Source organism: Carassius carassius, chromosome 3, assembly GCF_963082965.1.
Source record: "Carassius carassius chromosome 3, fCarCar2.1, whole genome shotgun sequence".
Classification (NCBI taxonomy): domain Eukaryota; kingdom Metazoa; phylum Chordata; class Actinopteri; order Cypriniformes; family Cyprinidae; genus Carassius; species Carassius carassius.
Genome location: NC_081757.1, coordinates 26,776,621 through 26,792,313, shown reverse-complemented (window position 1 = coordinate 26,792,313; position 15,693 = coordinate 26,776,621). Strand labels below are relative to the sequence as shown.

The 15,693-nt window shown below is 36.0% G+C and overlaps 1 protein-coding gene across 2 annotated transcripts; it reads right to left on the bottom strand.

The window, feature by feature from the left end:
• Positions 1–80: 80 nt before the first annotated feature.
• serinc4 (serine incorporator 4) lies at positions 81–15,320 on the bottom strand. 2 transcript variants are annotated; one of them, XM_059534914.1, is made up of 12 exons: positions 14,893–15,320; positions 8,141–8,308; positions 7,757–7,935; positions 7,312–7,391; positions 5,812–5,905; positions 5,154–5,365; positions 4,890–4,985; positions 2,112–2,238; positions 1,957–2,029; positions 1,469–1,508; positions 1,209–1,356; positions 81–972 (listed from the first exon to the last, which is right to left on the bottom strand). In XM_059534914.1, the coding sequence occupies exons 1-12, from the start codon at positions 14,917–14,919 to the stop codon at positions 762–764; spliced, it is 1,455 nt and encodes a 484-aa protein (XP_059390897.1). In that variant the 5' UTR covers positions 14,920–15,320; the 3' UTR covers positions 81–761. The 2 variants fall into 2 exon arrangements, with proteins under 2 accessions (XP_059390897.1, XP_059390887.1); XM_059534904.1 differs by lacking the exon at positions 14,893–15,320 and adding an exon at positions 10,279–10,688.
• Positions 15,321–15,693: the final 373 nt, after the last annotated feature.

Sequence of the window (15,693 nt, the reverse complement as noted above, 5' to 3'; positions counted from 1 at the left end):
AACTAAGATTATCCTATTACCTTGATGTGGTTGTTAAATTATAGTCCAGCCTTTCTACAAAACACACATAAACTGTAGAATGTGTTTTGTTGAAAATATATTTACAAAAATAACTTCTCTTTTATGACAGTCACATCTAAATTTCTAACATAAACATGCAATTAGGGCTAAGTACTCTGGCTGTAGCAGGGCTACAGCCAGTCATTATACTTTAGATAACAGCTTTTTCTCCCTGTGGCCTTTGATTGGCTGAGAGAGTGGGTGGGGCAAGTCCCCAGAGAAAAATTATATATATATATATATATATATATAGTCATAAGCCACAGATCACTGAAATAAAGCATTGTTCACATAATTTATCCATCTTAATATACATACATTTAACAAAAGCTTGAATTAAAGCCTATCTCAGGTCATTTCCATATGTCTACACTGTAAGCCAATAAAAAAAAGTATTCTACATTTTAGAAAAAAAAAAAAAACACTAAACATACAGACATCCAGCTTGTTCAGAAATTGTTAATGTTATATTCCTTTTGGCAATTGTAGCACATCCCCTAAAGGTATGCTTGTACAGTCTTTTCTGTTCCCATGTTGAATTGCATTCATAGTGCTGGTGATAGTAATCCAAACAGGACTGTCAGGAGGATCAATGTTAATTTAACTGAAGTCTGCTCTTCAGTGTTCAGAGATCCGCCATGACCCAGTTCCTTTGCGGTGCAAATCCCCAGTAACTGGCACCCATCCCCACTGTCTGTAAATCACACGCTGACGCTAACGTGGCGGTGGGTGGTGGCCCGTCTCTTGATGCGGGCGCGGCGAGGTCGTTTGTGATCAGACTGGCAGTGGCACAGGGGACCCAGGAGGAGCCACAGATACAGAACCACACACGCCCAGCAGGAGGACAGCTTGACCCAGAATGTGGAGTAACTCCCGTGGGTGAAGGTGGTCTCCAGCACAGCAGTCTCGTAACTGGAGGAGACAGAGCAGATTATCAAAATTGCGATTCAAGCCCTCTTTACTTTCATGTACATTTGTGTGTGTGCTATATGTTTGGCTACACAATTGCAGAAATATTCTCCAGATATTAGTTAAATCTGAAGAAAAACCTTCTTGTAGTGATGTTATCAAAATAGAAAAAAATAAAAGATGAATATATTCAGCTCAGTATTTCTATTCTGATCTCCAGAACAGCTTTAACAACTGACCTGAACCAATTAGTGAGAGTCATCATTACGTAGAGGGAAGCCAGAAAGAAAACAAAATGGAAGAAAAAGTAGCTGTAGGTGACGCGCTGGGTCTCATTGTGGATGACTTTCTGACAGCCTTTGTTCTCGTCAATGACAAACTCTTCTTCTGACGGGACAGAAACAAAGTTGTTACCTTCTCTCTCATACACTATTGTGTTTAATGACATTTATATGTTTGTGAAATCTGTGGATGTTGGAACTTGTGATATTCTTCTCACCATCTTCGGCCTCTGGGCAGCAGAAGCAACAGGAGGCTTTCTGTTCAGGACAGAGAGTGAGAGACATTGTCAGAGACATTCATCCAAAGACAATATATTTAAGAACAACATTTCCGTTCTTGTAATAGTTTACTTTAACAAAAAATGAAGATTCTGTCATCATTTATTCACCCTTGTGTAGTTGCAAACCTGTATGACTTTCTTCTGTGTAACACAAAAGAAGATATTTTGAAGAATGTTGGTAGCCAAACAGTTTCTGTTACCATTGCCTTCCATTATATGAATAAAAAATACAGTCAAAGTCAAAGGGAAAACTGAAACGGTTTGGTTAGCAACATTCTTCAAAATATATTATTGTGTGTGTTCTGCAGAAAAACGAAAGTCATAAAAGTTTGGAATGACAGAATTTCAGTTTTTTGGGGGGTTAACTATCCCTTCAAAAGTTAAAGAAGTCAAGTCATTAATATTTTTCTGAGAAAGTCACATACCTGGAACTCATAACGGTAAACTTTTATCATCCAGAAAGGTCCAAAGACCTCAGCTAAGTATGAAGCTTCATTGCTGAGAGAGAAAATCAGTGGTTAGCCTTTCTATTAATATCCCAAAATGAATACCTCTTTACTCTTTGTATTTTTTTACTCACCATGCGAAGAGAACACAGCAGTACATGATTGCAGCCCCAATAATGGCCACTGCATTGCCCTCATTTTGAATCTCATCCCTGCTGACTTTGGGGTAGCACACCGTCATGTTGACCCCCTGATACTCCACTGAAAGAACACACAAAAGCTGGTGTTATTCATCAAACATGTATTTTGTCATCATGTGAATTAAATTCCTGATTTGTTTTCCTACAAACTCATCAATCAGGGTTTCAGAATCATGCCCTGTAAGTTCCTGTTGCATTAAAGGAACACTTTACCCCAAAATTAAAATATTATTATTTACTCACCCTCATGTCATTCAGACCTGTATAAGTTTCTTTCTTATGTTGAACACAAAAGAAGATATTTTGAAGAATTTAGAACAACCAAACAGTTGTTGGTCCCCGTTGACCTCCGTAGCAGGGAAATAAATACTACGGAAGTCAATGGGGACCATCGACTGTTTTATTTCCAGCATTCTTCAAAATATCTTCTTTTCTGTTTAATATAAGAAAGAAACTCATACAGGTTTGGAATGAAATGAGGGTGAGTAAATGATGACAAAATATTCCTTTCGTGGTGAACTATTTCTTTAACAGCAAATTCATAGTTATTTGAAAAGAGCTAATTGAAAATGATTTATTACATTTACACAGTCCATTTAAGAATTCTTGAGCCCATTGTTGCTGGGTTTAGAGATGCTTTAGAGGTCTGTGGATACTGTGTGTTATGTGTCTAAGAGAATTCCTCTCAGATGGGATTAAACTCCCAGCATGCCTCAGGGTGCACTTCAGTCCTTTATGAAGTCATGCAGCAAACAAAGGCTAAAAAGCCGCTGAAAGTTAGGGAACAAGACAGGACACAACAAGCACACATAAACACACAGTGCCATTCACCAAATTAAAAAAAAAGCGAAAAATGAAATGAAATGAAAAAGAAGTCAGTACACCGTTTCCAGAAGCAGTACTGCCATATTAATCTCACCATATACATGATATTTCAAGTCAATTTTAAGCTCTTCATCAGACAATATGTAAATCATGCTAAATCCAAGACCTTTCAGATGTACAAATTATTCTGCAATCCTTTTACAGCAACGGCTGTAATTCTTCTCCTCTGAACTTTACCATCAGTATAACATCTGTATTTCAAATACCCACGTGAAACACCCTCAGCTACATCTGTTACATGCTTGAGAGCTTTTCAATGACCTCAATCAGCAAAGCTTTTCTTTCTGGAAATCTCATTCATCTCTGTCGTATGTTAAGCATGCACCATTCATCACATTTGCAGCGAGCCACAGTTTTCTCTGAAATTCACCACTAATGGATGAAATTATGTGAGGTGAGATGACGAACCAAGAAGAGTTTTGTGGGCTCCACTGATGACTTTTGGTTAATGACTATGTGATTACAGGCAGTTTAATTAAGTTTGCTAAGGGATAAATCTATTCGGTTACTTTGCATTCACCACTGCATGAGGCTGCACTGTGACCTTCAAATATCAGATCAGTCTGTGATCTGTATTGTGCTCTAGAAAGCATTTTAGTGTTTCATAAAGAGCGGAAAGTATTTAAAAAACTCACCAGTCTCTCTACAAATGCCTGTCATCATTACTGTGACTGGATGGTTAGTTACTGGCTCTATGTTGACAGCTAGAGACAGACTCACACATGTTGGATCCAGGATTAGTTTCTTCCAGAACAATCAGGGTTAAGTGTTTAATGATCTTGCCAATAGTTAGGCTAACAGTGTCATTAAAGTCTTTCTTGACGCATCTGCAATGTTGTGAGCCGTTTTAAGAATTATTTTTATACTTTTGCAGAATTTATACATATTTTGAAATACTGCATATTTTAAATAATTTAAGGTTTTATTTGTTGAAGTTTCTTTATTTAGTTAAAAATGAAAGTAAAAGCATCTCGGTCCCGCTCTGGAGGTGTGTTGTATGTAAATCTGCGCCCAGTGATTGGTCAAATCATTACGTTCAGGTGTTAGCGTCAGTCTGGCATTGTCCTTAACAGCAGGTTTATTGATTCAAGCATTTACAAACGGTTTCTTTTCTCCGTAGAGTTTATGCTGACCTGATACCACGGAGAACCTAAATAACTTGCCCAAAACATCCTTTCATAATTAAAGGTATGCTATGCTTTAATTTATTAGGTATTATTCACCTTTATGCATATAATATGATTTCCATACAAAAACAACACCAATAAGCCAGAGCACCATGTTTTTAGATACGTTTAGGCTAGGACAAGACACCAGAGGGTAAATATTAACTAACAGATGTCACCATGCATGCTCGTTTTGATTAATCACAGCACATTCAGAAAATGATTTTCTATTACAAGAATTCGGAAATGTTATAGTCTATTTAAATATTGTTGATACATTTTATTGATATATTAGTCGAAGGATGTTTAAAAGTGGGGAATCTCTTTTCATCACTCCTTACATCAGAAAACTTTCATCAACCAGAAAATCTAATTACCATCATTTTAGTTATATAAATAAGGAAAATTATATTAAGTGAAGTGACTCATTGTGAGAAATGACCTTTAAATATGTATTATAATTCCAATCTACTGACGCAAGTAGTGTATTTTGGATGTTTTCTTTTTACTAGTCTGAAAGAAGACATGTTATGAGAGCAAAATAGCCCAAAAAATCTTAAAATGTACCAGTGCATGAAAATATAATGGTTTTGCCTGTAGTATCTTGCCTTGACATAACCTGACACTGTTATGCATATGACTAGCAGTCTTTCAGACTTACCCTTCTCTGGTGGGCGGCTGGACAGAGCAGAGAAGGTCAGGTACATGACATAGCAGCAAATGATGGAAGCCTGCAGGAGTCCTGAGCGAGGCTGCTCTGAGAGGGACAGCAAAACAAACTCTCAGCTTAAATGACTTCAAGGCTGAAGTGTTGCAAGAGTATTCCCACAAAACCTTTATCGTTTCTTGATTTGTTTATATAAAAACTGCTGCTATAAACTACTAAACTGTTGTTTCGGTGAGTGAACAGAAACAGATCACTAACTTTGCTGCACACAGGGAGTGACCGCAATAAAGGACATGATGATGCAGAGGGCCAGGTTGGTCCACAGCAGGGCTTTATTCAGGTGGCATCCTGCTGGGTGAGTGTAGTATTTGTACATAAAAGTGAAGGCCATGGTGGCGACGGTGTAGAAAAAGAGGGTGGCACACATGACTGCCACGTACCACCTCTTATTCTCAGCAGCACCGGTTAACCTGAAAATGAAAGACGGGGTGAGATCAGTGACGCCTCGTGTCTAAACTGAAAAGAGAATTCACAATTCTGTTGTGTTAAGATGACTTTCTGCTTCAGAATTGCTTGAGGTATACTCCACAAACATCTGGGGGAAGCTGGATGTCAGAGGGAAAACAGGGAGATTGAATGTTTCAATGCGTGTTTGTATGCATGTGTATATGAATAAGTGAGATACCAGAGCGAGAAACAGGAAGGGAGTGAAGGACAGAGATTATCTAAAACTATAAAACTATGGAGGGAGATATTTTATCATTCCAGAGCGAGATGTGACTCCGACATGAACCAGATGTGGTTCTTCATAGTCTGATAATGGGTGCTCTCCTACAGTTGTTGTTGTGGGTTATTGCAGGTTTGTTGTAGGAGGTCGTACCTATACTGTCTGTGGGAACCTAGTTTCTTCACTCACCAGTTTTTATTCCATGTATGAGCGAAAGCAGTGATGAGAATGAGTTGAATGAGGATAAAAGCAAAGCCTCCCACTACTCCAACATAATGCCAGGCTACATGAAGAGTGGAGAAAAGAGAAAAAATAAAGTAAGACAGTGAAACCCGGTGAACAGAGATTTATGGAACGCTATGCTCAATTCTGAATCTTGAGCAGAACAAAGTTATTTATTTCACTGAGTGAATCCCCATATTGTGCGCTAATGGAAAATGTTCAGTGTGTCTATAGTGCCACCTGGCGGATTTAAATAAGAAATGCAATTCACATTATCCAGACTGCAGAGCCATGAGCCTCTAATATAATCCCATTAAGCACATAATCACTTCAGACACAGACTAGTATTCACTACAATCTCCATGGTTTGATCGATATACTTTCTTCTCATATCAGTATGCATGCACAATATATCGGTATCGTATTGGTTATTTTCCAATTTTAGAGATTCATTTATGGTTATCAATTTTGAATATTTAATTGTGCATTCTCATTTCCCTTATTTTTAAAATTTAGACCGTCACCTCATTTAAAGTTTATCTTTAAAATAACTTTAATTACACAGTTAAATGAAATTTTAAGCAAAACTCAAAATGAAAATCTATCTCACATTATAATGTTGTGATGTCTAACTTGTTTCAAATTATTTATTTTAGTTTTAGCCTTATTAGTATTATTAGTAGTAGTAGAATTATTTAGACAAGGCAAAGTTCTAATTAATCATGACTTAATTTTAGAATTGGCCATAACATGCAAGTTTGGGGTCAGTAAGATTTTGTTAAAGTGTTTGAAATTAGTCTCTTATTTATAAAATAAATAAAAAAATAAATAAAAAATACAGTCAAATTGAGAACTATTATTTACACAACTGTTTTCTATTTGTATATATTTTCAAATGCAATTTATTCGTGTGAAAGCTGAATAGATGGTGAGCAATCATTCAGTTTACAGTGTCACATGATCTTTCAGAAATATGCAGATTTGGCATACAAGAAACATTTCTTATTATCAATTTTGAAAACAGTTGTACTAAATATTTTTGACCCTGGCTGTGAAAACTACATTAAATCATCCTTCATAAGGTAAAAAACATTCTGTGAACATGTACCCTGAAATCATAATGAAATTAATGGTTTAAATCAAACTTTGATGCTGCTTATCTCATAATTTGATTTTGAGACTTTAGCCTGGATTGCACAGACAGGGTCACATTTAGATATATTTTATTTTTGGGATAGGCTACTTTGAGGAATAGAACAGCATTTATTTGAAATGGAAATCTGTAATTTTATAAATAATGTGTTCTTTCATCCAAAAAATTAAATAAAAAATACTGACCCCACACTTTTGAACTATAGAGTTATTGTTGGATTTATCAGTATCAAATCGATCTTGTAAATTTTGATAAAGGTGCATGCCTATATATGATTTATCAGAAATGTACACCTTCAGGGATGATCAGCTCACCATGCAAAAAGGATTCTGTGGGAATAAAGAAGGCAGCAGCAATCATTCCAAGCATGGTGATGAACTTCAGAAACCAAAACCTAAGTGAAGACAAGGAGAATAAGTGTTGTGTTAGTTTATTTATAATAAAAAACTCAATAAACCTGTTAAATGGATGATTCAACATGTCATATATTCATAGTCCAAAATCAGTTGGGGTTGGTCATACAAGCACCTCTAAAGATCTGGTTGACCCTTGTCCATATCATGTTCTTCTTCATAAGAACTTTTCTCAGCAACTTCATAGAAGAAGCTTTAATAATCTAAAGAAGAAGAAGAAGAAGTGCACCTTTTTCTACTACAGAGAATCTTTTTGTGCAATGGAAAGGTTCCATGGATGTTAAAGGTTCTTTATGAAACCATAGATGGCTTTATTTTAAACAGTGTAGTGAATAATGACACTGACCCGTTATGAATGAGGGCTCGGAAATCCTGACTAGACTTCACATCAATGAGGAAGATGGCCATCATCAAGTAGAAACAAGCTGTGCCGAAACACACCCTGTAGACGGCAGAGTAGCCCACCAGCATCTGACAGTCTCCTCCACCGTGAGCCTCATCACACACCACGTTAAAGAAAGGCACCTGAGGAAGAATGACATCCGTTATCATGGCATGCCACAGCGTTTCTGTAGGGCACAGACTGTTGGCATGTGTAGCTGGTGTGTGTCCTGCCAAGCAGATTAGCCAAGATTTGATTGGATGAGACTACAAATGAAGCCGAGTTTGGGGTGTTTACATAAAACTAGGTTAGAACCACTGGAGCCTGTGCAACTTGTAGACAACTTACATTCTCCCTCACTGCCTCTGACACGGTCTTAGACAGCATGAGGCATGAGACGGTGCAGGCCAGGATGTGGAATAGCGTGTACATGACCCGCGTGGTGGTTGATGATTTGATGGGTGGACAGAAGGAGCAGCACAGGGAACACGGTGCCGGGCCACAGCAGCAGCATATCTGATGAAAGAAAAGCAGACCGGTCAGGGTCTGGGATTAATGGAGATCACTCAAAGCATCTGGATTTCTCTGATGGATCGGGGCCGGTTGCCTGGATGAGGTCCAAGCTTTTTTTATCTTCAGCTAAACCGAGAAGCATAGATTGGGCTGAAACTCGGTTCCCACTGACTTTACGGATTAACAATCCATCTTTTATGAGTATATACTTGTTTTTTAATGCTAACGGCACATGTTATAGTGAAAAATCTTTCAGAAATGTTTAACACTGCTTCAATCCAATACCCTGATGCAGTCATTCACAATTTGAAATGCAGGGAAAGGCCATCAGAATATATAATCATTCTCAGATGAAATGTCAAGCTATGTAAATGTCTAACTCATTTGCAATTGACCTTCTGTTGTGTTCCAGTCATTTTGGCCTGGAGGATTTCTTTTTTCCTGAAAAAACTAGTTAGTGTTATCACATTGGACTAAAACGTACTTTTTTTTTCTTTTAACACACAGAAGGGATGATATACCCAAATTGATTATTCTGTCATTACTCACCCTCGTGATGTTCAAAACCTGTTTGGCTTTTCTCCTTCTCAGAAACACAAACGATATTTTGAAAAATAATTTTGAAATGAATGTCAATGAAGGACCAGCGTTGTTTTGGTCCTCATTGACTTCATTGTATGGACAAAAACATTCTTCGAAATACCTTCTTTTATGTTCCACAGAAGTTAAACAGGTTTGCAATGACATGAAAGTAAATAAATGATCGTGAGATTTGATATGACATTGCTGTTGGCCTATGACTATATTGCTACCAGCTGGAAGATTTGATTTTGCCTTTTATAGAAATTGATTTACGAAAATTTCACAAAAGTTCAAAGGTTTTATCAGAGAATCTCACATCTCAAAGAAAAAAAATAAAACAAACAAACTTAAATGTTTATTATATAAACTAATAAATCTGATTAAGTAATTTCCTTATTAACCAAACGAAATCTTTGTCTTATCTATCTATCTATCTATCTATCTATCTATCTATCTATCTATCTATCTATCTATCTATCTATCTATCTATCTATCTATCTATCTATCTATCTATCTATCTATCTATCATATATATATATATATATATATATATATATATATATATAAAAATTTTCATTTACATTTAAAAAAAATGTCTAATAGTTCACTGATGGTGCATGACTGTATGTTACTTAAAATTCACTTGAGACAAGCTGTTTAATTACTATATAACTCAAACTGCTCTTAATAATTCAGTGGCAATATTCCTTCAGCCAGTGAAGGAGGATGAAAACACACTGATTCTTAAAGCTCGTGATGATAGAATGAGTCATCCATCCTCTTAATTTCATTTGTCAGAAAGCACTTTCCATGATGCCTGTGCGTTTCTGTTGAGAGAGGAGTTTTACCTTCGCATACCAAACAACAACAACTGACCAAATGACTTTAACAATGCAATAAAAATAGTAGTCATCTAAAATAGTAGTGTAATTCAAGTTTAAAAGTGGATTGTTCTATTCTGGTGATTAAGCTCAGCCACTGAGTTATTCAAATGAAAATGCACTGATGCAGGGTTAAATAATTGATACAAAACAAAAAAAAAATGAGCTGAGGACTAACAGCATTATGACAACCTGTAAACACACTGTCACTTCACAAGCTAATTATTTCTAAAGCCACATCTAAAGCATCTGATAATCCAGTAGCTGAAAATGTACTGGTTATATGATAAGTGCCATTAGAAACAGGCCGGTTCCTTTTGTCTATCATTCATCATACATTCTCTTTCAGTTCTAAGTTCTGCAAAGTCAGATTAGATTCTTCTAAGAGAAGCTTGAATAAAGCTTTTTAGTGTGTTTCATTGATCAGAGATCTCTGACAAAAAATAATAATCATCTGAAAAATGTCACCTGATGTCATTCTCACATGATCTCCATCTCTCTCTCTCTCACCTGATAAGCCACCATGTTCAGGAAATAGTTGTAGACTCCGCTGTTGTGTAAAGCCTGAGAAGTCGACATGGCTTCTTATTTCTCAAGGACGATTAGTCATTTAAACAAGACCTCCAGAAAAAAATATAGGAGAAAATATCATAAATAAAAAAGTATGCTATAGCCAGTCAGGACACTGTATTATCTGTAGGAGCTCCTCAGCTTTACAGGAAAGAGTCCTCAGCTAGTTTCTCCTGCAGGTGTAGCTCCACAAATCCCCAAATGCACACCCTCATTTCGCTCTTGTGGGAACATCCGAACAGAATTCCCATATCCTATACGAGCAGCCTGGTAGCATCGAATGGTGCCAGGAAGAGTGTGTGAGCAAGGGTGGATGCCCAGTTGGCCTCCACCCAGTGAGATTAGTCAACAAGAGCAGCAGGAGGAGGGGGCAGCTTCCATGTGTTGTCCCATCTGTCCCTCCCTTCCCTCTCGCTCCAGTGCACCAGCTCCAGAGCACCGTCACACGCACAATAGGATTGCTAATCGCTTTAGGGCAAAATAATGTAATTACTTGCGATTTTGTGAATGCTCTGTCAAAGTAGACATAACTTTGGATCCCAACTTTTTGGCTAAGTGACAGCTTAGAAACTGCTCTCTAGTCTTACTATAAAGAGGCTTCGTATGTAATCTGGTCATTATGCTTTGACCCAGGAATGCACAGGAAAAGTGGCACAGGTCCAGTCCTACATTTTTTTGCATACATTGACCACAGCTTAGTGTAAAATGGGGGTGCAATTCAGCAAACTTCACATACGAAATCTTCACAATTATTTGGGCTGTTATGAAGCGGATAAAAATCATATACGTGGATATTAAGCATCATGTATGTGACAGTGTGTCATGTCTCTGGCTGTGTTATGAGTTGTTAGCGTGCAGAGCAGCCGGTAGCTCTATATTTAGGTCAGTGTGTATGTGTGAGGATGTATGCTGGGATTATCCTGGAGTTTGTAGTCCTCGTCTCAGCCTGGGTGACCTTCTCTCTCCGGCAGAGTGACACACTAATCCAGACAACAAGGGTCTGGCAAACACATGCCCACACTTGAATCATTAGCCTTCAGCATCATGTACAGATTTGACATAGGACACAACGGTTGTGATGCTGATACAGAAGTTACACTTGAAATCACTCAGATGTACAAACTGTTGCCATTTAACTCACCCTGTCATTACAAACCTGTATGACTTTTTATATTTCTTTTGTGGAACCCAAAAGAACATATTCTAAAGAAAGTTGGACTACACTGACTTTCATTTTATTTTATTTTTCACAGTATCTGCTGGTTACATTTTTTATGTGATGCCGTTACAGTGTTATTATTTACACAATTAAGTACTGAGTAACACTAATTAAATGTATTTACAGCCCTTACTTTATATTGAGTGTTCTTAACTATGTCCTTACATTTAAATTAATAATTTGCTACAATGTGCTTAATGTATACATACATGTTTTTACATTGTACTTATTGGAAAACACTGTCCTGCAATTACATCTGTAATTAATTTCTGTAGTTACATCTATAATTTGTTGACCCTACCTCCACCCCTTAAACCTAACCAAACCACCAACCTGCCCATAACTTATATTTACCGTATATACTTTTTTTCTCAGCAAATATATATATAGTGACTAACTAGAATAATTAATGAGCAAATCCGTAATTATTTAGATAACAAAAATAAGGCCTAATTGTTATTTAATATATTTAATATATTACAATACAACATATCTTTCATCAATACAATTACTTAAATCTACAATGTTATTTTAGACACTTTTGGAGAACCCTGAAAAGTTGTAATTGAAGCTGAAATGAGTGAGCTTGAGGCATGAAAACAAACCTCATTGACTTTCACATCAAGCATGCATGTTTGTTTTTCTGTTTACAACATTTAATGTGTGAAATATCAAATGAAAAATGCTAAAATGTAACTAGTACTTTTCAAGTTGAAATAAAATTGTTAGGAGTAAAAATAGAGTTTTGAGAAATGTAATCAAATAAAAGTACAAGTAGTCAGTGTAAACTGTAATTGAATGAAGTACAAATCCCAAAAAATAATACTGAAGTACAGTAAGTATTTTATACCCATGGCTTTAGGGTTAGTTGTTTGTAACTATGCACAATATACATGATGAATTTCTATTTTTTTGGGGTGAACTATCCCTTTCTGCTGCCATTTACAAGGAAAACATTCTAAAATGTTTCTTGATGAATATCTTCAAATGGAAAACTTGTCAACCCAGCAGGGAATATTCTCAGAACTTCAGCTTTCAGCACTTTCTGGCAAGGTTTTCCTACAGTTCTACCAGTCATATTAATAGAATGTTTGTTCTAAGTTTTCTAGACTTTTATAGCATTCTCAAAAATGTTCTTTATTATACATGTTATAGCTCCAAACATATGGTGCTCAAGCATGAGGCACCCCAAAAGGTGCAAGACTCATCGCAACTGTCAAAGATGTCCATCTAGTGCATTTTTTTTTACCGAGAAAATCTAAAAAGCAGTGTAGTGAAACGTAAAAAAAAAAGATGTTGAAATATATTTCAATCAACTAATGCTCTGTAGGTCTGGTGCAGTAATTTGACCTATTTGTTAATGTCCCTATAAATCCAGCAAGGATGTGAATAGCGGGATGTGATTGTAAAGCAGAACTGAATGCGAAGAGAAGCTTTTAAAGTGACTGTTTGAGTTTATTGTTGTTTAAATTTGTCTCTCAGAACAGACTTGGTGTACTATTTCAGTCTGGAAAGAACTTTTCAGAGTATTGACAGTTCCACAGAGTCATGTGGCCAAGACCTTGCTGGACACAATATCATTACATAACACTGTTCGTGGGATGCAGCTATCAAAGTGACAGCACATTAACACAGCCATTGTGTTTGTCTATTAAGAAGAGGAGAAGTCTATCACATAGGTTAAGAGAGGAATAAGTTGTGTCTGTTTTTGTAACTAATGTTCTGCTTTATGAATCAGTGTTATTTGTTCTGTGGATAGGTGCATAAAATGTGTTACTAGGAACTGAGAGTTTAATTTAGCAGCTTTAATCCTTATTTAGCTAAATCACACAGACATGAACCTTTCTAAACCAATTAGAGTCTTTTAAAGTCTACAAAGTGTATACTCAATGAACCTCTAATCTCTCTCTCACAGTGAAACACCCAGAATGACTGGAGGTCTTTTCACTCAATAATTGGGGTCCTTGAGTGAGAGAGGGACACTAGCACAGTGTTCGAACAAAAGCATGGCTGACAACATACAATGCAAATCACTCAGCCAGACTCATGAGAAACATTTGATCTATGCCATTTCATGAGCTTTAGAATAAGTGATGGGAAACACACACACACACACTCTTTCTCTTCTACAATCTGGCCTTTACAAGAATACATGTTTAAATTCATACCAATTACCAATAAATAGGGCAGTAGCTGCTCGTGTTATTATATCAAATGATAATGTTAAGTGTTGTCACTAAATTAACTTTTAGCATTTTATAAAAAGAGAAGCACACTTAATCAAATCTGATTCAAAACATCATCTGATGGAAACGTGAAAACCATAAGGATATAAACAGGTTAACAAATAAATAAATGCTTTACAAAAATGATTGTAGAAAACATAATACATAAAAAAAAACAATAAATTAAATTCACAGAACAAATATGTTCAGTAATAATAATAATATAAAGCTTAAAGGAATGGATTGTTAATTCCCTTCCATATTCTGTCATCATAGAAACATCACAGGGTTTCTATGGGTCTTAAAAAGACTTCATTCACCCTTCCACAAATTAAGGCCTTAAAAAGGGCTTAAATTGGAGCAGAAAGTCATACATTTTTTTTCTTAGCCAGAGTCAAATTAAATATGGTTTCACAGCACAAATTAATATCTTCCTCAGTCTTGTTTTCCAATACAGATATCTTAACAATATTCTTATATGAAGATAAATATACTTGACATGCAAAATGAAGAAGTTCTTTCCTGAGACATTTAACAAAGTTGAGTTTATACTTTTAAACAAGAAAAAAATATCCATCAGTGAGGTATGACAACTTGATTTCCCCTTTGAATTAAGAGTATTTCTCTGACCCCATTGGCAGATATTTGTTCTTGTTTTAATCATACCACAGTTTCTCAGTTTCTCCGAAAATGTTGAATCTCCGTGCGTTTTGATTTAAGAATCTTTAGACATTTGCAGTGGAAAACAAGACAGAAATAATGAGCAAAAACATTTTCACAGTGTGATCAGAATGTGCTTTCAAAAAAATTTTTTAGCAAAAACTTAATGGAGATCTGTTTTATGCTGTATTTTCAAACTTTGAAGGGTTGCTAATATAACTCATTGTCAGCTCTTTAAACATTTACATCTGCAGAATTTTATCATATTGGCCTCCCTTTAATTTTCTCTATATGAGAAACGCTCTCCATCTACTGACTAATGTAACAGCAACAGCTCAATCCCATCTTTAAAGAGTGCTGCCCTACTAAATAAAAATTGAGCTACATTTTAGGTCGATCTCTACATGCTGAAGCTCACACAGTGCTATCATCACATGCTGTAAAACTTACTTGGGCCCAGCAACAGCGACAACACATTACTCCCCACAGATCCGGCTGTCAGAGATCAATTGTACAGTAGAATAAACAGATTGGTAATGATGGGGAAAGGCTTCCTAGCAAACCTTTGTAGCATCCCTCAAAGATGGTAAACATATTCTGGTGAGAAGAGCAGGTGCTGCACTTCAGGTGTGCTCTGAAAAGGCTTCTTTTTTTGTTAAGCTGATTATGAGTTGAGGAGGAGGTAGAAAACCCATCGAGGAAGAGAAAGGCACGTAGTAACAGACTTACAGTGTACAGTAGTAGTGTTTGTCACTGGTAAACCTATTAAGAGATAAAACAGTTAGGAGAAAGCTTTTGATTAGAGAGCGAACGCTTTTGAACCCATAAACAACATCTGTTTGCCTAAAAGTGTGGCTGTGTTAATTTGCATGTTTTTATTTTTTATTATTAAATGAAAAACATTGTTACAACTTGATCGTAATGAAACCAACAATACACTCAACATTATTATTTTTAAATGTACATTTTTCTGAAATGCTCTAAAAATATTCATACGCCTGCATATAAATCATAGAATAATTGTAACTTTCATTTGAATCTCTTTTACTGTGATTTTGCTTTGTCTGTCACTGGTTATTCAATTAGTAAAATACAATTTTAAATAGTAGTTTTACATTTAGTATTTTACATTAATTACACGTTAAAAATATAAAACTATTAATAAGAATGATATTAAAAGTTAACTTATCCCTCTTAATATTTTACATTTTGTGCTACAACCTCTAGATTAAAAAGTATTCACATTGGCTG